This window comes from Myxine glutinosa, chromosome 3, assembly GCF_964187855.1.
Source record: "Myxine glutinosa chromosome 3, kmMyxGlut1.1, whole genome shotgun sequence".
Classification (NCBI taxonomy): Eukaryota; Metazoa; Chordata; class Myxini; order Myxiniformes; family Myxinidae; genus Myxine; species Myxine glutinosa.
Genome location: NC_136263.1, coordinates 2,231,027 through 2,256,317, shown reverse-complemented (window position 1 = coordinate 2,256,317; position 25,291 = coordinate 2,231,027). Strand labels below are relative to the sequence as shown.

Below are 25,291 nucleotides of genomic sequence, written 5' to 3'. Positions count from 1 at the left end.
GACCGAGGTCACTGCCACCGGGGCTAATTCCATTCATCCACTGCATCAGGAGTATTCAGGGACAGCCTTAGTGGGTGGCCCCGATTCGATGCTGAAGTTTGAGACCAAATACCTTCGGGATACTGGGGCGACACGGTGTGTTCTCCGGGTGGGGGTAGTTCCGGCCTCTCAGATGCGTTATACCGGCGAGTATACCCTCCTTCGGGGCATTGACCGGGTTCTTGGCCGGTACCCCCTTGCCCTCCTCGAGGTCCGGAGTGACATTTTTAAGGGTCCAGTGACCTGTGTGGTAGTACCCTACTACCCTATACCCGGGGTCTCCTTGCTGATTGGCAATGATGCCATAGCCAGGGAGGAGTCATTGACTCTGACCTGTGGGGAGGTCCCTAGAGCCCAGAGTAAACAGGCGGAGAGAGTGGCGGAGTCAGACATATCTTCACTCTGGCCCGAGGAGCCTAGCGCCTCGACTCCAGTTTCCGACGGTGACGTTGCGTCAGCTGAAGTCCACCCGAGCCTCCCGTCAAGCCAACCTCAGGTGCCGTGCTCCTCAGGGACCGCTCCCGCCATGTCGCGATTCAGCAGGAACGCTAATGCTAAGGTATATGTGGGAAACCTGGGCAATGGAGCAGCGAGAGCCGAGCTAGGGAGGGTCTTCGGGCATTACGGACCACTCCGCAACGTATGGGTTGCTCGGAACCCACCTGGATTCGCGGTTGTTGAGTTTGAAGATCCACGAGATGCTGAAGATTCGGTCAGAGCCCTTGATGGAAGGTTAATTTGCGGATCGCGGGTGTGCGTCGAGATGTCGAATGGCATGTCGCGGCGGCCTCGTTTCAGACGCCCTTTGGTCCGCAGGCCGTTCGACCCGAAAGATCGATGTTACCAGTGCGGTGAAAGGGGTCATTACGCATATGACTGTCGTTCTCGACACCGGAGGAGAACCCGCCGCTCTAGGTCTCGGTCCGTTTCCCTCCTGTAAATGTTTCCCCACCTTGAGTTTGGCTCCCTTGTTTCTCTATTGTGCTTTGGGTGAAGTGTAACTCTTGTGGGGTAGATGTTAATGGGGTGTATGGTGTTTAATATTGTGTGTGAAAAAAAAAACAAAACTGGTTCATTGTTTACCCTGTTAACGCCTGTTAATTGCCTGTTGCGTTAATAAGTGCGTTATTGTTGCGTTATTGTGTTGCGCCATTGCGTTGCGTTGTATTGTTGCGTTGTTTCGTTATTGTTGTTAACAAGTGTTAGTAATTGTTAATTGCGTTAATTGCCTGTTAGCAATTCCCGCCATCATCTTGCCATGTGATTTGCACCTACTACAAATACTGGTTTTAAAAACGCCGTCTATTCGACGGGGTTTTTACTTAGGGGGGGAGGACTGTGAGAAACCCCCCCGGTGAAACCACCTTTGTTCTCACCCAAATGAGTGCCCCGCCCACCACTGACGTAACCTCCTTGGAGCCTCACGCGATTGGGAGGCGAGTCGGGACGTGATTGGTGGAGGGTCAGAGAGCGCGGCCGCCATCTCATGAGACGGACGCAGCTCGGAGGTTCGAGGCCTCGAGGCGAGGGAACTTTCGTTACGCCTCACGACAGCGAGTTGTGCTGATCGTTTATAGTTATGGATTGTACGAGTGAGTGATTCCGGAAGAGAACGAGTGATTCCCGGAGATCGTAGATTGGAACTGTGAGTCCTATATTGCCTGCTTCGTGTTGGAGCTCCTGGCCGACCGTTCCTGGCGGCCTTGTGTGGTATTCCATCCTGGTATCCTTCGAGTCCCGGAGCTCGTCGATTGGAGCCGCGAGGATCTTACCTGCGTCTTGTTGGAGCGTCTGTGGCCGACCGTTCCTGCAGGCTTGTGCAGCCTATTCCATTTGTTACCTTTCATGGTTTTTGTGATCGTGCCAATAAAGCATCGTGCCTTACCCCTAGAAGGCCGATTAAAACACAATTGTGTTGATTACGTCTCTTTTGTCCACTCCGTGGATTACTTGAAGCCCGGACATTCACGTCCGTATTCCGTGCTGGGAACATTTACCAGGCGGGATCGCGACAATATATATAATATATATATATTGTGTGTGTGTGTGTGTGTGTGTGTGTGTGTGTGTGTGTGTGTGTGTGTGTGTGTGTGTGTGTGTGTGTGTGTGTGTCTCATTGTGTCTCATTGGTCGTTATCTCCATTTTCGGGTTTCAGGAGGTGGAACGGGGTCCTCCCAGGACCCAAAGTATCCACCTCCTCCTCGGTAAGGGATCACGGTTCATGAACCAAGCTGTTCAACTTTTTCAGAGTTTTTTCCAAGTTCTCTTTTCAGGATCGTCTCCGAACCCCGGATTGCCTCCAGTTGTAGTTTGTTTGTCATAATATTCCCGGGGATGGTTTTTACAATCTCAGTGAGGTTCTTCTTCATCATTCCTGTTGTTCCAATTATCACCGGTACAATTTTGATGCTCTTCAACTTCATAGATCTCTTGACCTCATTTTTGAGGTCCTCGTATTTGTTCATTTTCTGGCAAATTACTGGGTACTGATATCTTAATCATCAATTCTGTATTTTCCTTTTTGTTCCTGAGTACAATTTCCGGATGTAATGCTTTGTTTTCTATGTTCACGGTCGATGGAATCATCAGGTCGTATGTGAGCATGACGTCCTCATTTTCAATCATTGCCTTGGTTTGTGTTACCATTAGTTTTCTGGTTCTGGGATGTTAAATTTTTTTGAGATATGCCAATGAATCACTTTGCAAACTTTGTTGTGCCGTTGTGTGTAAAGTCGTTCTGATAGTTTTTTGCATCCCGAGAACAGGTGACGAGTACTTTCTGTTTCTGTCTTGCAGAATCTACACTTGTCCGTCTGGCTCAGTCCCACCATTCTTGCAGAATCTATAGATAGTTGAAATTTAAATCCATTGGTGTGGTGTCTTTGATCTTGGGCATTTATTGTTATTCGTTCTCCGTCTTAGTTGAGCTGAACCCTTCTTCACCATTCCAATGAGCCTTCTTTGTCTATCCCCATTCTGTCCAATTACTTTTTGTATTTACCTGCTCTTTTATCATTCTCCCAGTTCTTGGTGTATATTTCTTGATATTTCTTTTTATATATTTCTTTTATATTTTTTACAATTGTTGAGGCTGTATTTGTTGCTGTTTCATTTTCCTGTGCGGCATCTTCTATTCGCACCTGTTTTTGGATATTCTTTGCAAGGTGAGTTAGGGATACTTTTTCAGGTTTGTTGTGTTTATGTTTGTTTACAAATTGCATCCGATAGTCTGTTGAGCATTTCACATACTCAGCTAGTCCTACACTAGTCACTCTGTGCACCTGGTTGAGTTATATCAGGCCGCTCCCTCCCTCCCGTCTCGGCACGTACATTCTCAGGATGCACTGGTTTTTGTAACACATTTTGTGGATGGTAAGGAGTTTTCTTGTTTTGATGTCGAACTTGTTGATTTCTGATTGGGCCCAGTTTATTATTCCACAGCTATATTGGAACACTGGTACTGCGAGCTGGTTTATGGCTTTTATTTTGTTTCTTGGGGAGGTGTATGCTTTCAGGATCAGCTTCGTTCTATGTCGGTATTGTTTGGCGATTGTTTTGCGCATTTGTTTGTGTCATATTTGGTTGCCATCTTCTACTCCAAGGTACAGTCGTGGCAAAAAAAATTGTCACCCTTGCACTTTTTTCAAATAACTCAAAATTTTCTCAAAAAATAAATTGAAATTGACAAAAGTATTTGGTCTCCACAATTCTTTATTTCACTGTTAATATTGCAGAACCTTTATTTTTGATTCAGAACTTAATACAGTATATTCTTTTCAATCAACTTTTTTCATCTGAATTTTTTTTTTTAGATCTGGAAACATTGCTGGCCATGTAGAAAATAGGGCAAAAAACAAGATAAGGCAAATAGGGCAATACAAGGGGAGATGTAGAAAATAGGGCAAAATGGAAAGGATTGTCATCCGGGGAGATCGCAAGGCTAACCCCCACTCTAGCAGGGGAAATGGCCTTAAAATGCCTGTTGATGTTGTATTCATTGCTGGCCACTTCAGAACAGTCCAGTGTTTTGTATTGAACCATTCCTGGGTGCTTTTTGAAGTGTGTTTGGGGTCATTTTCTTGTTGGTAGACCCATGACCTTCGATGGAGACCCAGCTTTCTGACGCTGGGTTGAACATTGCGCTCCAAAATACCTTGGTTATCTCCTGATTTCATGATGCCATGCACAGTGCACACATTCAAGGTACCCAGTGCCAGGGGCAGCACAGCAACCCCAAAACATCACTGAACCTCCTCTATGTTTGAATGTAGAGAAGGTGTTCTTTTCTTTGAAGGTCTCATTTTGTTTTCTGTAAACATAGAGATGATGTGCTTTACCAAAAAGCTTTAATTTTGTCTCATCTGTCCATGGAACATTCTCCCAGAAGGATTTTGGCTTGTTCAGGTGTGTTTTGGGTCTCTCTCTCAACAGTGGGGTCTTCCTGGGTCTCTTACTGCAGAACCCTGTTTTATTGAGTTGGTGACGGATGGTGCGAGTTGAAACTGTCGTACCTTGTATCTGAAGGTTAGCCTGAATCTGTTTGGCAGTTGATCGAGATGCATTCTCCACCATTCGAACGATCCTTCCCTGCAAAGTTCGATCAAGTTTTCTCTTGTGGTCACGTCCAGGGAGGTTGACTACAGTGTCATGGGCCTTAAACCTCCTGATAACATTGCGTACGATGGACACAGGAACATCAAGGTCTCTGGAGATGGACCTGTAGCCTTGAGATTGTCCATGCTTGGCTACAATCTTGTGTATGACCTCCTTGGACAATTCTATGGTTTTCTTTCTTTTCTCCATGCTCATTGCGGTACACACAGTGACACAAAACAGCAGCATGACTCCTTTTCTCTATTCAAACTGGTTGAATGAGTGATTTTTATATTGTAAGCACCTGCAATTCACCACAGGTAAGTTCAATGCCGAAGTATAGGAGAATCTACCTGCTTGAAATCTAATTATTTCTAACAACTTCTAAAAGGTACCAATAATATGGCCGGGCCATTTTAGGATTTCTGTGTTATGTGGAATAAGCTAAGATTTCATAATTGTTTCAGCTTTTTTGTTTTGTTCCACTGCAAACCAAAGAAATACAATACCAAAATTTTGGTAGATACCAAAAGATTTTTTAACTTTGTTGCTGTATTGTTGTTTCAAGGTCAATTTTTATGTTGTCTGTTTTTGTTGCTTTACCTTGTACAAATGTGCACTTGGCGCACCTGTCTAGTCCAAATTCCATTTGAATGTCCTCGAAACACTGTTTACTAGTTTTAGTTGTTCTGTCAATTTTTTTTTCATTTGGCGAGAAGAGCTTTAAATCATCCGTGTATAGTAGATGTTTCACCTTTCCTATTTCTTTGGATGTTCTTCTATTGGTTATTAGGGTGTATCCGTGTCCTTGTTCATTGATGTTACTTAGTGGGTTCAGAGCCAGACAAAACAGAAGGGGGTGGGGGGGGGGGGGGGGGGAGACTTTCTCCTTGGGAGATTCCATGCCGTATCTTCACATCTGGTTTTTCGATATTCCCTTCTGAGTGCTGTAATATCAATGTGGTATTCCAGAGCTCCATTGCTTTCTCAATCAGTTTGATTATTTGGTATTGAGCATGACTTTTCTAACTTTCATTTTCAAGAACCACCGTATTGTTGGTAGACATATTGGTCTATATGTGAGGTATTTGAGTCTCTTCATATTTTGGGATGAGGAGGGTGTTACCTGCTCTGAGCCACTCATCTAAGGTCTCCCCCCCTTGTATAAGTTTGTTGAATGCTTGAGCATAGTGATTGTGGAGAGCATCTAGTTGCTTTTATCAAAAGTTTAATATTCCATCTGGGCCTGGGCTTTTAAAGTTTGCCATTTTTGCTCGTTGTTGCCCTGCGCTCGCAGAGCGAAAAGTGGCGTTAAGCGATCTCCTGCGTACATACATATGTACGTACTGTATACGTGCGTGTATGCATTAAAAAAAATTCATTTTCTTGGCAGGCGTTGGTCCGACTGACATGAAAATTTGCACCAGAGGAGCCCCTCCTCCTGTAGAGTTTTTCGTGATAATTATGACATAGACACACAATTTTCACTTTGGGATCGCCTCCTCCTGTATAATTTTTTATAACGATAATTGTGACGTCATATGTCCCGTGGTACAGTTGCCATTTTGGAAAAACAGAAAAACGTTGCACCTCTATCTCCAAAACCGCTCCATGGAAAAAATTAAAACATGGTGCGTTGCCAAGTACTCTCCATGCGGAATAAGTGTTGTTAACGATGATGTCATTGTTGCCTAATTATGACGTTTAAGTAAGGCTTCTTGCCTTAATTGACAACAAGCCTTAATTAAAAGTCTCCTGCTTGTTGAGTGTTCAATCTATCCTGATGTGGAAGTTTGGAGTTGTTTTTGAATCGGCAGGTGTTGTCCATATTGCGTCGATGTCCTTTCTATTCGTTGCCTTCCCTCGAGGGGATTGCAGTGACCCTGGACGTCCTTTCTTGACCCGGAAGGTTGATCTCTCATAATGCACGCACTTTGAACCGGCACCTGGTAGCTCCGTCATATTTCCTTTCTTGGTTTCGTTTGTGAAACGTGAGGTTTTTTGTGCGGGCAGGTACTGAGTGTGCGCACCTTGATAGATCCTATTTACCTTTTGTGTCATGCGAGCTCGGTTTCTGTCACCCTTCTCGACCCCAGATTGCCGTTGTAAACGACCTCTACTCCATCCATTATTACCTTTTGTGTATTCTGCCTTCGATGATTGATTGTTGTTGATGAGGTTGTTTTGTAAGTCTATGTTTAGTCACCTGCCTCGTTTTCATGAAGGAACCTAAAACACTTTAGGAGATGTCATTGTGCATTGTAGACATCATGAGGACATCGCGCGGACGATGGACAAATCGATGCAGGACGTTGGATTTGAACCTGTGATCCCAACAGAATGGGCTCGACTGAGTCACCTGTTTGCTTATTTATTTACTTATTTATTTGTATTTTCTTTATCTACCTGATCCGGGTTGTTCCCGAGTTCTCATTTCAAATGTGTCACTCGAGTCGGCCTGTGATTTATTACTTGTGTGGAAATACATTTTCAGACTTTGGATGATAAAAGTTTCAACACCACTGGACTCGGTGAACGACCAGATATTTTGATGGGCAATTGTGATGCTCGTGTCGAGCCTTTGCCTGAAGGCCTGTGTTCCGGGCAGCCTTGTACCTTGTATAACGAGGACTATGCCCATTACTATTCCGGCAAGCGCTGCCCTTCATGGTGCTTGCATCACCTGGCAAACAAAGGCCTTTTTGATGTGGTCGGTGTCTTGCCTTACTTTTTGTCATCCCTCGTATTTTTAGCTCTCCTGCTATTCCAGGCTCCACTCGCTCTCGCTCTAAATACTGGTAAGCTTGGTTTGGTTAGGCCAGCCCGGGCCTAACTTCCACGCTGTGTATTTGTGGAAGGTAATATGGGAGGGAGGGAAGGGTTTGGAATCAGGTGCTTGTAATTCGTATGAGGATGGATTATGACCGACAGGCCGGCATCTTAGCGGGAATGATCCGGCATCCTGCCTAACTGCACAACATGGCTAGGTTCATGGTGAGCTCAATCAGCAATCGGACGGCTGTAATGTAAAGCTTCTTGTCTTTAAAAGACTACGGTAATGGTGGTATATCGTACGGTAATGGTGGTATATAGTACGGTAATGGTGGTATATGGTACGGTAATGGTGGTATATAGTACGGTAATGGAGGTATATAGTACGGTAATGGTGGTATATAGTACGGTAATGCTGGTATATATACACAAAGAATTAAGTTAAGCACCCCTACACAACGAATTAAGGTAAGCACCCCCTAATATATATTCTTTGTGTATATGTATACATTGGCATATATTCTAAGGTATGTGAGATCAAATAATGATTGGTATGACATTAGCAATTATCCATTGATGAAATTGAGTGATCAAAGTGAAAAAAAGTGATTGGTTGAGTCAGTGATCCGATCACGTGGGTCCTACACACGTTATTGACGCAAAGATCGCTAGAGGTCTTCTCAGAACAATGACTGTACGTTAGAAAACATAAACGTCATCCACACTGTCCATGATGGACCTATAGCTCCATACTTAAATTGAGGTGAAAATATGCCTAAAATTCCCAAAAAATTTCACCTTAAATTATTCAGAATAAAATATTGAAAACGGCATGATTGTTATGTTTTTATGTGACCATAATATCACTTCTCCAGAAAATATAGCAATATCATGGGTATATTACACTGTTTTGACGACAACAAACTTGTAATGTGCGAGGTTGTAAAAAAACGGGGGGGGGGGTGCTTAACTGAATTCTTTGTGTATAGTACGGTAATGGTGGTATATAGTACGGTAATGGTGGTATATAGTACGGTAATGGTGGTATATGGTACGGTAATGGTGGTATATAGTACGGTAATGGAGGTATATAGTACGGTAATGGTGGTATATAGTACGGTAATGGTGGTATATAGTACGGTAATAGTGGTATATAGTACGGTAATGGTGGTATATAGTACGGTAATGGTGGTATATAGTACGGTAATAGTGGTATATAGTACGGTAATGGTGGTATATAGTACGGTAATGGTGGTATATAGTACGGTAATGGTGGTAGAAAGTACGGTAATGGTGGTATATAGTACGGTAATGGTGGTATATGGTACAGTAATGATGGTATATGGTACGGTAATAGTGGTATATAGTACGGTAATGGTGGTATATGGTATGGTAATAGTGGTATATAGTACGGTAATGGTGGTATATAGTACGGTAATGGAGGTATATAGTACGGTAATAGTGGTATATGGTACGGTAATGGTGGTATATAGTACGGTAATGGTGGTAGAAAGTACGGTAATGGTGGTATATAGTACGGTAATGATGGTATATGGTACGGTAATAGTGGTATATAGTACGGTAATGGTGGTATATAGTACGGTAATGGTGGTATATAGTACGGTAATGGTGGTATATAGTACGGTAATGGTGGTATATGGTACGGTAATAGTGGTATATAGTACGGTAATGGTGGTATATAGTACGGTAATGGTGGTATATAGTACGGTAATGGTGGTATATGGTACGGTAATGGTGGTATATGGTACGGTAATGGTGGTATATGGTACGGTAATGGTGGTATATGGTACGGTAATGGTGGTATATGGTACGGTAATGGTGGTATATAGTATTTGTGGTTCGTTGTGGTTCATATTTACTGTATATTGTTTGTGTCAAACTAACATGGCGTTTTTGGGTCGGAGCTCATGAGATTGTTTTCTTGAACTCGAGGGGTAATTTGGGAATGTGCTTGGAAGCTTTGCATTGTCCGTATAATCACAAACGACCACAAGAGAGATGTAACCTTAACTCTATGAACTCAAATTGCACTCGAACTTGAATGTTCCCCACTCCCACCCCATCTCACCCTTTGACAGGACTACTGCTGACAATGGCGCCATCTTGTTGACTTGAGATACCTTTGACACATCGTGTTTGGTCTACAACCGACCGCTGTGCAGGAAGCAACAAGGATACAACAGGCCACTACACCCTGCCCCTTTGTGCTCGCTCTCTCTCTCTCTCTCTCTCTCTCTCTCTCTCACACACACCCACACACACCGTACACACACACACCCTACACACACACACACACACCCTACACACACACACCCGACACAGTACACGCACACACACACACACCTGACACACTACACATACACACTACACACACACATACACACTACACACACATACACACTACACACTACACACACACCCGACACACCACTACACATACACACACCTGGCACATTAGACACACACATACACACTCGACACACTACACACACACCTACACCCTACACACTACACACTACACACACAAACTTAACCATTTCAACTTGGGAAAAGCAACTGATACAAAGTCTTCCTCCTCGGTTTATTTTGCTCCCTTTGCCTTTCCTATATCCATCCTGTGCCTTCTCTCCCCTTTGCCTCTCCTAATCCCCATTTTCACTGCAATTCTCCTTTTCTTCTCTTTATTTATTTTTGGCTTTTTATTGTTTCTCTGCTTGCCTTTCGATGTCTCAGCAGTGGATTATTTTTTAAGTCATTCTCTTATTATTATTTTCTTCACTTTGACCCCCCTGGTGAGGGGGAGCTAACATGTCGGAATGTGATCCAAAGTGGTTCTGTGACTACTGCACTTACGAGAATTGGCCATCGGCCGTCCGCTGCACAATGTGCTCAATGCCACACCGATCGTTGAACATCATTTCTACACCAGAGAGTCTGGGCAGTCCCTGCGAGGCCGAGAGCCGCTGGTGGGGGAAAGCCGGTGGAGGAGTGGGATCTACACCCCTTATCTGTCCCGATTCCAGCGTGCGCACCGTGGACGCCGCACCAGAAATGCTGGCGGGAAAGTGGGCCTGTGCCACTTGCACCTATCAGAACCTGGCACGTGCGCTGCGATGTACTGCTTGCCTCTTACCAAGGGGGACTCGCAGTCCTGCTGAGCCGCAGGATTGTGCTGCAAGGGCGGCCTCACAACCACAGCCAGCGTCTCCTGGACATGCCGACGAACTCATTAACAATGACCGCAATCGCGTAAATGCTCGTTACTCGAAATGGACCTGCTCTATCTGCACCTACGATAACTGGCCAAAGTCACTCAAATGCTCCGTTTGTGGTCATCCACGACCCAATTACTTTGATGTTCCAGAAGAGCTTGAAGTGCGGGCTGGAGAAAGGACTGCGAGCGACGGGACTCCCGTCGTAGTGCCCAGCACAACCACTCGGACGTCACCCGGCGTCGGCCGTAGGGATCAGGGCAGCACTTCTGGCTGTCCACGCATTGAGGTGGCTGGTGCTGTGGGCAGTGAACGAGAAGTGGACGCCAAGAGGCTAAAGCAAATCAAGAACCGACTACGCAAGACAGATTGGTTATTCCTGAACGCATGTATCGGTGAGTCTGTCACGCACGACTGTCGACTGTTTAATATTCTTTCTTTTGTATTTTAATGCTTTACTTCCCCTAATGTTGATACAGCTTCATGTGGACTTTTTGATCCAATGATTCCAAAATGCACTTGTAGATCTTGTTATGTGCTGTCAGACTTTTGTTCCACAAGCACGTTTTGCATCATAAAGTGTGCGCTCCGTCAGATGGAAGGTTGAACTTGGAACCCATCTGTCGGCAAAGATTAGACCGCTTCGCTCGCTCTGGCTTTAAATGCTGGTGAGACGTTAAAATCCCACAGAGTTTTTCGACGAAGGGTACAGAAGTTATCACTGGGGCACAGAACAAATTCCAAACGCCTGCTCTAATCGGCGGCGCAACCTTGCCTCAGTGATGATGCAACCAGCTGGCTGAAGTCGTCATTCAAATACTGTCCAACACGCACATGCCAACGGTGATTGGTAACGTATATTCTCACGAATGTTGCGCTCTGGGTTTGATCCGCAGCAGAACGCGCTCACACATACTATACGATTTCTCCATCGGATTAAACGATGCATTGTCCAAAGGAGGCATTAAGGCAGCCGTCACATCTGCTATGACTCTTCTTTAGGCCTCCACCTACGAAGTCACCAGAGGCATTATGTTTTCGGATTGTCTGTCTGTCCGTCCGTGCGTCTGTCCGTGATATGTTTTCGTTGCCGTGATAACTTGAAAACGGCTGAAGGGATCTATATCAAACTTAGTGTAAGTATGTATTATAATGTAAAGATGAACTGATTCGAATTTTGGGGTCAAGAGGTCAATGGTCAGAGGTCAAGTGAGGTAAATGTTCTGTTGCCGCGATAATTTGTGAACCAGCAATGGGATTTTGACCAAACTTGGTACAGGCATGTATTATGATGCAACGATGAACTCATTTGATTTTGGGGTCAACAGGTCAAAGGACAGAGTCTACACAACACACACAACAGGCATTTTAAGGCCATTTTCCCTGCTAGAGCGGGGCTTAGGCTCAAAGGACAGAGTCTGTCATATGTTTTTCTTACCACTATCACACAAAAACTACCAAAGGGAATAAAGTCAAACTTCGTACAAGTATGCATAATGATGTAAAGATAAAGAGGTTAGATTATGGGGTCAAGAGGTCAAAGATGAGAGGTCCCGTTAGGTAAAAAAAAATCTGTTACTGCGCTAACTTCTGAATCGAACTTCTGAATCGGTGATGGGATTTTGACCAAACTTGGTATAAGTACGATGCAAAGACAAACTGATTTAGATTCCGGCATCAAAGGTCAGATGGGATATCGGGGGGGGGGGGGGGGGGGGGGGGGGAAAGTGATACTTGAGAAGAGCTGATGGGATTTAAATCAAAGTTGGTGCAAGTATGTATAATGTAATGATGTGGGTGGAGGTAAATCGGTCGAAGAGTGCCATTCTACTTTTAAACATGCAAGATCTTGTGTACTCTGGATAAGTTTGTACTTGTTTGTTTCGCTGACTGCAGCCGTACTAGTCTATCTCCATTGAGACGGAGCAAGTAAACAGAGAGAACTTGGCTTTCGAGGCATGGATCGCCATCAGTGTGTGTGTGTGTGTGTGCGTGCATGTCGTTGTTTCTTATCTCCATTTGCAAGTTTCAGGAGGTGGAACTGAGTCCTATCAGAACCCAATGTATCCACCTCCTCTTCAGTAAGGGATCACGGTTCATGGACCATACTGTTCAACTTTTTCAGAGTTTTTTTTTCCCAAGGAATCTTTTCAGGATCGTCACCGAACCCCGGATTGCCTCCAGTTGTAGTTCATTTGTGGTAATATTCCCGGGGATGGTTTTTATCTCACCTGGAATCAAGTTCTGGGAAGCTTATGCGATGGCGCGTCGTCCGTCAGTCCGTCCGTAAACATTTGCAACTTCTTCTCCAAAACCGCTGATGGGATTGTTACCAAACTTGGCACAAATTCTAGTTGTGTTGTTGCTAAAGTTTGTTCACGGCATTAAAAAAGTCGGGGTTTAAGGGGGTCTCTCGGGGATCAAAGTTTGACCCCCTCAAAATAGGTATTTGCTTTCTTCTCTGAAACTACACATACAATTTCGATGAAACTTGACCACAACCTTCATCAACCGTGATGTACCAAAGTTTGTCCACAGCATTTTGAAAAATCAGGCCCTGGGGGGGGGGGGGGGGGGGAGTTGTCCTACAAAATAGGTATTTGCTTTCTTTATCGAAAGTACACACACAATTCCGATCAAACTTCACCACAACATTCCGCTCATCACCCATGATGTACCAACGTTTGCTCTCGGCATTTAAAAAAATCGTCCCCTATGGGATTCTATGGGGGAGTTGCTCCCCAAAATAGGTATTTCCTTTCTGCTCAGAAACTACACACACAATTCCAATGAAACTTCACCACAACCTTCAACACCCATGATGTACCAAAGTTTGTCCACGGCATTAAAAAAAATCAGGGTTTAAGGGGATGTGTGGGGGGTTTGACCCCCTAAAATAGGTAATTGCTTTCTTTATAGAAAGTACACAGACAATTGGAATGAAACTTGACCACAACCTTGACTGCCTATGATGCATCAACCTTTGTTCACGGCATTTAAAAAAATCAGGGTTTAAGGGGATGTGTGGGGTGTTTGACCCTCTAAAATAGGTAATTTTTGTTTGTTTAAAGTATTATGATTACATTAGTATGATTGTACATGCTGCCCTGACTTCCAGCAACCGTTTTAAATTGGTTAAAAATACCGTGATACTGTTTAAAATACCTTTAGCTGGTGTAGTATACTGCTTTATTCTACCAGGTGATCACCCAGTGGTGTTGCCCCTATTTTTTAAATCTCAGTGAGGTTCTTCTTTATCATTTCTGTTGCTCCAATTATCACTGGTACAATTTTGATGCTCTTCAGCTTCCAGGATCTCTTGATCTCATTTTTGAGGTTCTGGTATTTGGTAATTTTCTTGATTTCTGCGTTGTTTAGGCCAAATAAGTGTGTTTGTGTGCATTTGTGTGTGTCTGATATATGTAAAAAAAGCAAGACCAAAAGTCTAACAGCAGCATAGCCGGGCTTGTTTGATACTTTAGTTGAAGAGGGTAGTATGACCTGGGTGGAGATACCAGTTAGCAAATAATGTAAGTGTTAAATTATTTTGAAGTACTCTTAAGTCTCGAAGCTGTCTGTCACCATGGAAACATTAATCTGTCACCATGGAAACATTAATCTGTCACCATGGAAATAGATTGCATTGAGACACTGTTTCATTCAAGATGTTTCAAGTCAACAATGAACCAACCATACATCCCTTCAATCCAGTAATGTTGCAGTCATGACAAAGGGATGCAGTGTTACAATTATATTTACTATGTTATTATTATTATTATTATTATTATTATTACTTGACGAAAAGCCCGTCAAAAATGAGGGGTTGGAACAGTTTATTTGACGGTACAGTCTCGTGAGAGTAACAAAGTGTGAAGCCTGATCCTTCCTAATTTTTGTATCCCCTGGGTCATGTGGGTCAACAATACCCATGACAAAACCACACTCCACTCTAATAACATCCCCTCACAATCACCCTTCAACCGTCACCCGAGCTAACAAAACCCATGACCACCCCACACTCCCTCCCCACCCCGTCCCCTCCACCATCCCATCACAATCCCCCATCAAGTGTGTGTGTGTATGTGTGTGTGTGTGTGTGTGTGTGTGTGTGTTTTACTATGCATGTGTGTTGCATGTGTGTGTGTACTATTGTGTGTCTACCCTGTAGTGAACACCGCAAGGCGACACGGATGACCAAACGAGCTTTAACTCCAGGGCGTTCAATGTAATGGCGGACCTTCGTTATACACGTGTGGGGGAGGGGGGGAACGAGTGGGGGAGGGAGTGAGTGGGGGAGGAGCCACGAGCGCTTACCTGCACGGGACCACCGGCCGTCTTCGCACTTGTGATGAGTAATTCAAAACAGGCACAGGATTTAACTGTACAAAAATACCGGGTTTATTGAAGAAATTCCGGTAACAAAATAATGCATGATAAAAACTGATTCCGAAATGGGACGTCCCCACACAGACCCGTATACAGCACAAAGGGAAGAATAAGTGGAAAATAAATAGGTGTTATTTTGGGGGCACTTAGCTCTGAGCGGCTCTTGAACCCCGTCGGGAATCGTCCAGGCCCCGAGCGCAAAATCTGGACGCGGCACAGGACCTGGCGGGAAGCAGGCCTCAGCGCGCCCTTGTTCACTCAGCCGCGCTCATCCTCGTCGTCCGCCTCACCAGCACTCCCGTCTCTCAGCGCAAGAGCGCTATGAGACTGTGACTGTTCGTCGTGAAATCCCGAAGCAGATAGAGCTTGTCGGCGACCGTTCGTTATCAAAGCCAGAAAACCAAGAGACAAACCAAGATGAGACAACACGAATGGTGGTCGCTTTCTATGAAATTCAATTGCGCTAGAGGACAAAATGTCGGGACTCAAAGTCTTTTATTCCCTGGTCTTCCCACTCCTCCAATGACGTTCGCGCACTCCCCAATCAGCGGCCGCCATCCCATCACTCTATGGTCCCGGACCAATCGCTGCTCTTCGGGGAGTGGCCTTACGGCCCTGCCTGCTTGATGTGCTTATGTCGTGGCTGGCAGTGCCAACAGTATTGTTCAACGTCTTGTTCCGGTTGCTTTTATTTGGTGTTATAAATGCATGATTTCTTGCTTTGTGTGTGTGCTGCTGATGTCATAAGGAATAGAGGAAAAATAACAGGCCATTACATACAGGGGATTAATTACCCATACTCCCTAACTAATTAACATAACCCCACCCCTCGTGATGGGAACGGAGATACGCGCTTACACGACATCCTGTCTAAACGAATTTCCTACTTATGTACATGGGGTTTCTTCTTCTTCACAACTATCGGAGCACACTACCTATGCAATTCTATCTGGACTAAGGTAATCATTGCCTACCCCCTACAAACGTAACAGTGTGTGTGTGTGTGTGCGTGTGTGCGTGCGTGCGTACGTACGTACTTACTTACTTCAAATTTTTAAAATCAGATTTACCCCCTGATACTTCAGATTGCTACTTGACCCTTATTTACCAATGAATTGCTCTGGAACCTAATACAGCCCTTCTATTGGCCCACACAATGCCTTAAGCTTCGATGATTTCGGATCAGCGGGGCTCCCAGGACGGTTCCCCCAAATTAGCAGAGGTCTGGACCACAACCTCAAGAGATGACCGTCAGCCCACTCGAGGCTATTTTTTAATGCACTTGTGGTGTTTTTTTTTGTTTGTTTTTTTTGCCGTCAATAAACCTGAAACCCCATCTTAAGAGCAGACCTAATCATTGAAGTGATATTACGTCGTGAACGATGCTGACTGTCTTGACTATCCGTTAGGTGTGGTGGAGGGGGATTTTGCGGCGGTCGAGGCATACAAGGCAGCAGGAGGTGACATTGCGCGGCAGCTCTCCGCGGATGAGGCTCAACTTCTTAGTCGGCCATCGGCATTTGACCAGAGGCATACACTGGTGCACCTAGCCATCCGCTTCCAGCAGCAGGACATCCTAGCCATGCTTCTAACGGAGGTGTGTCCCAATAGTTTAAACCTTGCATTAAATGTACAATCTAATTGTGAAAATGTAATGTCATTAGAGACCTTATAGTTGGGCTTAAGGGTGTGGTACTGGTGAAAAATTGAGAAAACTACATAGGTACCTTTGAGAGGCCTTTACACAAAAACAAAGTCAAGTTAATATCTAATTTTCAGTTTTTCTTGAAAGATATAATCTTGGCTTTAACTCAGACCAGTTTCAACGCTTCTTTGTCATATTACATGCATATAATTTGCATAAATTAGACCGTCAATAAAAAACAAGGAAAAACAAAGAACACATTTCTACTTCTATCTTCTATGTCACCTGTCATTCTTTTCACACAAAACTTGGTACATGTATTATACATGTGTTACCCTACTACCTGATGAGAGGATTTTGTGAAATTATGTCAAATGTTCACTAATTAGCTAATTATGCCAATTACCAGATAAAACTTGGTTGTCCTTCAATAAATCCACAATGGCTACTCCTATAAACAAAAGCCTTCATCATTTTAAAGGAAGTGATATTCTGAATATCCTGTCCAAATTTCAGCCCAAAAGAATGATGCAAATTTAAAGTTATAACAAATTTCATGCAAAGTATTATATTTCTTGTAAATTGCGTGTAAAGATAACAATAATTAGGGGTACTTCTATGACCTCTAATAGCATGGTTCTTGTTTATAAGACTATAAGGAAACTGTTCAGCTAAAAAAAAAAAAAAAAAAAAAAAAAATCACCTGTTCACCCTTAAACCAGGATGAGCAGATGAATTGGTAACCATAGGGGGCAAGGCCTTGATACCAGATGGTACATGCTCATAAAATTGTTTATTTAAATGTATTTTAAAAAGTACATTTCAGCTGCATCCACTGTGCCGCATGACAATGCAGAATAGCGTTCCTGTTAGGGTTCCTTTGCGTACCGAAAACGGTAATGCACAAGTGCCAAATTGTCGGGGTGGTGTATGATAAAGGTCGTTTTCCTTCTCTGCTTATCTTTATTGGCATTCCTAAAGCTTTCATAGTTGCTTAAGCAAAGTAGTATAAAGTCCATTGCTGTGGTACTGTTCCACTAAGGTGTATGATGAAATCTTTTTTTTTCTCTGACATAAGAACAGTGAAGTGCTTTGATCCACTACCATGAGATCGGATGAAGAGACAAATCCATTTTGGATCTTGTTATATTATATACCCCTTTGTGCGAAACATTTGCTTACCTCGGCCAAAAGGTTTTCTGTGTGCAGCCCATCTGGCCATGTAAGGCCATGTGTGATCATGTTTGGCTGTTCAAGGTGGAATTTTTGTTTATTCATTGCTGCTGGCCCATCTGATTAAAGCCTAATATGAAGCACAGGCCAATTTTATAGCTATTTTTTGCACAATCTACTTTGAAAGTCCTGTTGCAGCTTTTTCCTTTTTTGCCTTACTTGTTGTAAATGCAAAGAACTTGTCGATAGAGAATCCATTACGTGATATCGTGTAAATTGCTGACAAAACCATCTCCTGGATTGTCGTCGAATTAATCATTTATTCTGGAAAGGAACAATATGTGAAGCTTGAGCCAGCAGCAGCACGGAGTCCGGGGCCGGGTCCCGCGGGAGACCCGGCACGGAGTCCGGAGCCGGGTCCCGCGGGAGACCCGGCACGGAGTCCGGGGCCGGGTCCCGCGGGAGACCCAGCACGGAGTCCAGAGCCGGGTCCCGCGGGAGACCCGGCACGGAGTCCGGGGCCGGGTCCCGCGGGAGACCCAGCACGGAGTCCGGAGCCGGGTCCCGCGGGAGACCCAGCACATAGTCCGGAGCCTCCTCTTTTCTCCCCCTCACGTCCCACTCTCCCCCGCGCCTCTCTCCTCCCCCCATCCCCCCGCCCTCTCTCCCCTCCCCACCCCCCCTCCTCTCTTAATCCCAACACAAGGTGACCCTGCGTTGCCCTGCAATGCTGGTTACCTTTGCTAGTTGATGTGTAATTCAGAACCTTGGTTTATGTATCTCCACCTTGTCGTGATTGGTGTTTTTTTCCCCCATTTTGTGGGAAATGAGCGGTGCATTTATCAAGTCGATGTTGCTAAAAGTAAGAGTGGGCTATACGGGGGTCAAAAATACTTTTATTGTTATTCTTCTTAGGTGACTATTTTTGTATTCCATTTGACCTATCTCAACATGAAATGACAAAAGTTTCGGCCTGGGGTCCAAGAAAAAGGTGTACCGGGCAAAAATCCAACATGGCTGCCGCTTTCCCTGAAAAATCACATTTCTAGCCATAAGTTTGTCATTTCTGGGTCTTTTTACTTGGTTGTGGTGTCTATGTTTATGGGGTCAAGCAATCTATTTATGCATCTAGAAATAGTCACAAACCATCAGATGTTGAGTTAATACCTTTTTTGACCAAATTTACCTCTTTTTTTCCCCCTTAATTAGCATATTTCACGAAACATATCTTCAATTTCAGGGGCATTGCTTAAAACGTAACACGGCTTTCTGCGAGAGAAGTCCCAGGTTCCTGAAACTGCCACAGGCACAATCTGCTGCTCGATAGTGTCCTGGATGTCATCTGTGCCAAGTGGTCGCTGCCAAATTGCATCTCCAGTACCAGCGCGCACCAGGTGATCCACTCGGAAGGTTCCATCCCCATTATCATCCAGGTAAAAGCCAATGTACCATCTCCTGTTCCCACTCTCATCCCAAATGACAGCCAAGGATTGATTTGGCTGGAACATGGGTTCTTCCTTCCCTTCTGCCTCTTCAACACTGGTATTGGTCAGTGTTTCCATGATTTCGTCCTCACATGGGAACACAACAGCCTCCCTTGATGGTCATCCCCTAGGATGACAGTCAGGTTCTCAATTAGGTTGTTCTCAGTCAACTTGTTGACCTTGTAGAGGTCATTGCGGGCATCTGAATCCCGTGGATGTGTGACTCGCTGGTATTGTACTTCTTGTCTCAAGTATGTTTTAAGTTCAGGTGGTTTCTTACTGACAAGCATCTTCAGTTCATTGACAGATGTAACAGGCCCTCCGTGTTCTTTACATTTCACAAGAAGTTGGTCAACAAAATCATTGTCCCTCACTTTCTTTTGCAGGTTCTGTCTCAACCTTTGTTTCTTCTTCTGTTTCTGTTTGTTACTCCATGTCACTTCCATTGCATCTAGGTGTTTGAGGACAGCAGTGGTTGACCGCTCAACTTCATTGACATGTCTATCTGTTAGCATAAGGTCATCTTTGAACCTCTTTGCCTTGAACATCCTGTGAGTGTTGGGCTGACTGGGAAGCAAGATAACCAAACTTGGCCAAGTACCTCTCCGCATTCAGGTTGTTTGTCGGCAGGTTTTTTCGTTGGTCTGCATTCAGTGTATGGAGAGGAGTTGCTCGTACAGCATCAGGATCAACGTCCCAATACTCACGGCTCACGCTTGCACTGCAATTCTACTCCTTTCGTGGCCTGGACACACATCTCTCCAAGAAGAAGGTGATCGAGATCACTTTGTGGAGCATTGTCCTCCATTTTCCCATGTGTCCACTCTACAAGTCATTAAGGGTGTCTGTCTTTTTGTCAGCAAGGTCACTGCAGAGCTTGGGAAGGATGTCAACCAGCAAATCCTGGCTTGCTCTCTCGACACAGTTGAGGTAGGGCATTGTCACCCTGTACGTAAAATTAGCAAGTGCTTTGAATCCTGCTATTATGAAATCATTCTCAAGGTAAATCTTGCACGCTCGAACAAGAAGATTATTTAGCGGTGTCTCAGCGAGTAGCTGTTTGATGTAGGGAATGCAATCATAGACCGCACCTGCCTGGTATCCAAGTCTAGTAAAACGTTTCTCTTTGTAGAGGCTAAACGATTTGTGTACCCCAGCCTCCTCTAGAATCAAGTCAAATTGTTCTGCTAGCGATGTTGTCTTCCCATCTCCCCCATGTGCTACAAGCTTTAGAAGCGCTGTCAGAGCAGTTTCAACAACAGATTTATTTTGCCGAAGATATGACTTCAACGCTGGCTCTCTCTTCACAATGAGTTCGCGAAGACCAATCTTGTTCTCAACAGCAGCCATGGTCGTCAGGTTGCCTGCATCAAACCGTTCACATGTATGGGACTTACAAAGCAAATGGTATGGCACATGCTTTGATCCAAGTTGTTCTGCAACACCCGTCTCTATCTTGAGATTTTTGCTCACGACATCTGTCATCAGAGCATCAATCTGCTCCCATAGACATACATTAGTCCAGCTGGGGTCATTTGCAGCTACCTGTAGTCTCTTCAGCGTCTCAACAATAAGTGCCACTATCTGGTCCCTATCTTCAAAGGCAAAGAATAGAGGACGTAGAGAGATCATCTTACATTCAGTGCGATCATCATCACAGAAATTCAAGATGAGACATGGCCAATCACCATCTATTCTACTTCTTTGTGTAGTGTCAAAGTGTAGAGTCACTTTTGTTGAGAGCTGCTTGTTCACAAAGGCCTTTCCAGCTGTTACTTCCTGACAGAGTGCCTTTTTGTGCTTGAAGTTGTTGATAGATTTAGCTGAAGGCAAGACTCTTTTATACAGCTTGTAGTCTGCCGATGATCGTGGTTTCTTTGAGCAGGGTGGTTCATCTGAAGGCGCTGCGGATGACAGTTGTAGGTCATACGGGTGTCCATACAACTTCTCACAAACCACCTGTGTTGCAATACGAGCTTTCTCAACAGAAACTGCTGCCGTGTAGCTTACTGTAGCGATAGTGTCTCTTATCTCATGAGTAGTGTTTCTCACTTTTCTGATGGTTGGGGTCATGTTGATATTAGCCTGGCATTCTTGGTTAATGGTGACTGGGGCATCAATTGGCCTACTTCTCTTAGAAACTGGGGTAAGCTCCAAATCTGCATTTATGAACTCCAACTCTTCTTGTTGCTGCTCTTCCTGTCTTCTTTCTTCATCTTTGGCTGCTGCCTTTTCTTCTTCATAAACCTGATCTACCTCCTGGCTCAGGAGATGGTTTCTGTCACCACACTGATCTTGATAGAAGATTGCTTCATCACCTGTTAGTTGATCCATGTTCTTTCCGATGTCAAACAGCGAGGAGTTCTCGATGTGTTTCCGACGTGGCCCTCTCTTTGGCTGTGGAACATCCACATCCATCCAAAGTTTATTCCGAACACGCCAAGATGACTTATTGTGGGAGCATCTGACTCGGTTTTCATAGTCCTGCATGATATGCTGCAGCTTTCGACGAATTACTTTTAGAGTTATGACAAACTCTTCATCAAAACTGCGGACCCACATGTCTCGAACTGCAATTGCATAAGCGGTGATTCCGCTTGCTCTTTTGGCAGACCTAAAAAGTAATAAACAAAATGAATGAATTAGAACATACATGTAGAACTGGAACATTGGTATGAATGGTTCAATATGAGTATGAATGGTATTACAATATGAGTGAATGAGAAAGTTTAATGAAAAAATGTAATATTTATTTCCTAATGTTCTTCGAATAGTGAAAGATGGTTTGAGCAGCCTCATAGATTGTTGGTAGCTTATCGCCGATCCACAAATTACTGGTATCCATTCTGTTGAACAAAACCTGAAATAAAAATAGACAATATAACTTATGTCTTAATAAAAATATGATTACTCAACATCGAAAACGTCAAAAATATGTCGTAACTCAAAACATACAGCAAAAATATGTCTTAACTCAACATCTGAAGGTTTGACACGACTTGTAATTGCATAAATAGATTGCCTGACCCCATAAACATAGGGTTAGACACCACAACCAAGTAAAAAGACCCAGAAATGACAAAGTTATGGCTAGAAATGTGATTTTTCAGGGAAAACGGCAGCCATGTTGGATTTTTGCCCTGTACACCTTTTTCTTGGACCCCAGGCCGAAAATTTTGTCATTTCATGTTGAGATAGGTCAAATGGAATACAAAAATACCGTCACCTAAGCAAAACAAAAAATGACCCATTTATAGCCCACTCCTACTAAAAGTAGTTTTTACCACCGTGGGGATGAGATGCCGTCGAGCAATTAATGGCTGCCTGTTGGATGTGGGCAATGCCTCCTTTTCGTATGTAGCATTCTGGTGCCCATCATGGGTTGCGGCGAGGGCATTTAGAGACGATGGCACATGTGGACCGGTACCACAATAAGAGTAAACCAGTTGCGGCAGGCAGAATGCGTTCTTTCGGAAGGTCAGGATAGAGCCGGCCTGGTTTAAAAAACAATCTTTATTTTGTGAAATCCACAATCAAATGTTAATTTCCCTCTGGTTTCAGAAGTTCATTATTCATATTCAGATTGCTGCTGCCTTCATCTGGATGTGAACTACTGGACATGGATGCCCGTGTGAAAATGTGAAACGTATTATTCAGTCAATGAAATTAAATTAATTAGACTGGTGTTTTGGGGGGGGAGTCGAGTGAAACGACCTTCCCCTCGTCGTATGTATTTATCCAGGTGCAACACACCTGTAACTTTAAAGTTAGCCACACCCATATCCCATGTCGGGGAGAAGCAGGTGTTCATGACATGCACCTCGCTGGAAGAGACAATGGGAGGACGTTATGGAGATTGAAATGCTTGCAGCACGCTCTTTGCTTGCAGCGTTGCACCTGCTTAACAACCTGGCTGTCTCTCGGACCACGCCCTTTTCCCCCTGATCATTAAGTTGTTTTGCTGTTTATGGATTCAAGGTGGTTGGTTGCTAAACCACATCCTTTGTTTTCCTCTTTTGTCTAATCTGCTGGCACCTGGTCAGTGTCTGTCGAGTTATTGTCTTTTTGGGATGCACTAGAATACTAGATCATTTGGCAGGAAATCTCATTGGAATACCTACTTGGATGTACCAGGCACTTCATCATTGACGTGGTCCTTGTATTTTTACCTCCGCCACCAAAGGTGGATGGAGGTTATGTATTCACCCCTGTCTCTCTGTCCCTTTGTGAACAAGATATCTCAAAAAGTTGTGGACGGATTCATAAGAAATTTAGCAGGGAGGTAGTGTATGTGACAAGGACGAAATGCTTCGATTTTGGTGAAGATTCGGATTCGGATCCGGCTAGTAGAATGTTTTGAGTGATTCTTCACCATTGGGAGATAGGGCCAAAAACGATACATGGCAGGATATCTCAAAAAAGTTATGGACAAATGATTTTGATTAAGAAGAACACCACCTGCTCAAATTCATACGGCATTTTCTTGAGAGTTTGTTGTTGTTCAATGTTAAATTGTTTGTATAGTGGTGTTTAAATAGTGCGCAGTTTAACAAGAACGACACTCAATTTAGACTATAGAGCATACCTCCGCCTGGTTGGCCATATCACTCAATGGTGAAGAATCGCTTAAAGAATTCTACTAGCCGGATCCGGATCTGAATCTTCACCAAAATCGAATCGATTCTTCCGTGTCACACACACAACCTGTCCGACAAGTTTCGTCCAAATCCGTCCATAACTTTTTGAGATATCCTGCCATGTATCGTTTTTGGCCCGGTCTCCCAATGGTGAAGAATCACTCAAAAAATTCTAGTAGCCGGATCCGAATCCGAATCTTCACCAAAATCTAATCAATTCGTCCTTGTCACATACGCTACCGCCCTGCTAAATTTCGTCCGAATCTGTCCACAACTTTTTGAGATATTTTGTTCACAAACAGACAGACAGGGGTGGAAACATAACCTCCATCCACCTTTGGGGGCGTAGGTAAAAATGGCCCCTAATTGGTCAGTAATATTGAGCATTCTGCATCTAGGCAGTCGCTGTCACTCGAGCAATGGCGACATTTGGTGGAAAGCTAATTTGGGATAATCACTGGATTACAACACATGAAATTGCAGCAGAAATTGACGTCAGTCTTTAAAGAAAGTACACCGTCATTGATTCTCATTTGAAATTCAACTGGAGAGTTCATGGAACACATTATCCTGTGTCGTCTTGAGAAACCAGAACATGGGCGTGGTCTACGAGCGGCAAATTTGATTGGTCGAGATGATGTAAAATGTCGTAAGGCTAAACGGACGTTTTTTGAAAGTGACAAAAAGGCAATCCGTGTTCTCCAGTGTTCAACTATGTAATTCAATTGAAATAAAATAAAGATTTTAAAGGATGTAGATATTTTTTACGGTGTAATCCGTAGGGCAGTTTTTCTGTCCGTCCGTTGTATGTATGTATGTATGTATGTATGTATGTATGTATGTATGTATGTATGTATGTATGTGTCCGAACGTTTTGGGATCCCATCGGGTGTCGTAAGGTAGGTACGAGGTTTCAGAAATGTCTCAATAAAAGTATGTTTTTGTAATGTGATCGACTCGGACCTTGCTCCCGAATCCAGGAGTGAACAGATGATGACGGTTCCCTGGTTTGATAATATCTCGATACAATCGTGATTTAACATATTTTGATATACTAGGACGTGCCCGTACGTGGGTGCCCGTTCCTTGGTACGGCCCAGCATCTAGTCGAGACCCAGTCACCCAGGCCGATCACCCATTCCGACCCCAAATTCCTCATCGACGATAACTAAACAATATATTATATGAATCGCACCGTACATACCTCCTTCTAGATCTTGTTCTTGTCTTGATATACTCACTCAGGCTCACTCTATCACGACTGAGTCCTCCCAGCTCCTCCAAATGGCGCCCGCTACGCCTCGAATTACTATCCGCGCACGCGCTCT

At 44.1% G+C, this 25,291-nt stretch overlaps 1 protein-coding gene across 4 annotated transcripts in view; it reads left to right on the top strand.

Moving 5' to 3' along the window:
- ZRANB1 (zinc finger RANBP2-type containing 1) overlaps positions 1–25,291 on the top strand; it is a 102,291-nt gene that overhangs the window by 22,330 nt on the left and 54,670 nt on the right. For all 4 annotated transcript variants that reach the window (XR_010983791.2, XR_010983792.2, XM_068111358.2 and 1 more), the window contains exons 2-3: positions 9,505–11,033; positions 16,434–16,621. Coding sequence is in view for 2 of the 4 variants with exons in the window: in XM_068111358.2 (XP_067967459.1) it covers positions 10,235–11,033; positions 16,434–16,621 (987 nt within the window). In the remaining 2 variants the exon portion in view is untranslated. The remainder of the gene's footprint in view (positions 1–9,504; positions 11,034–16,433; positions 16,622–25,291) is intronic.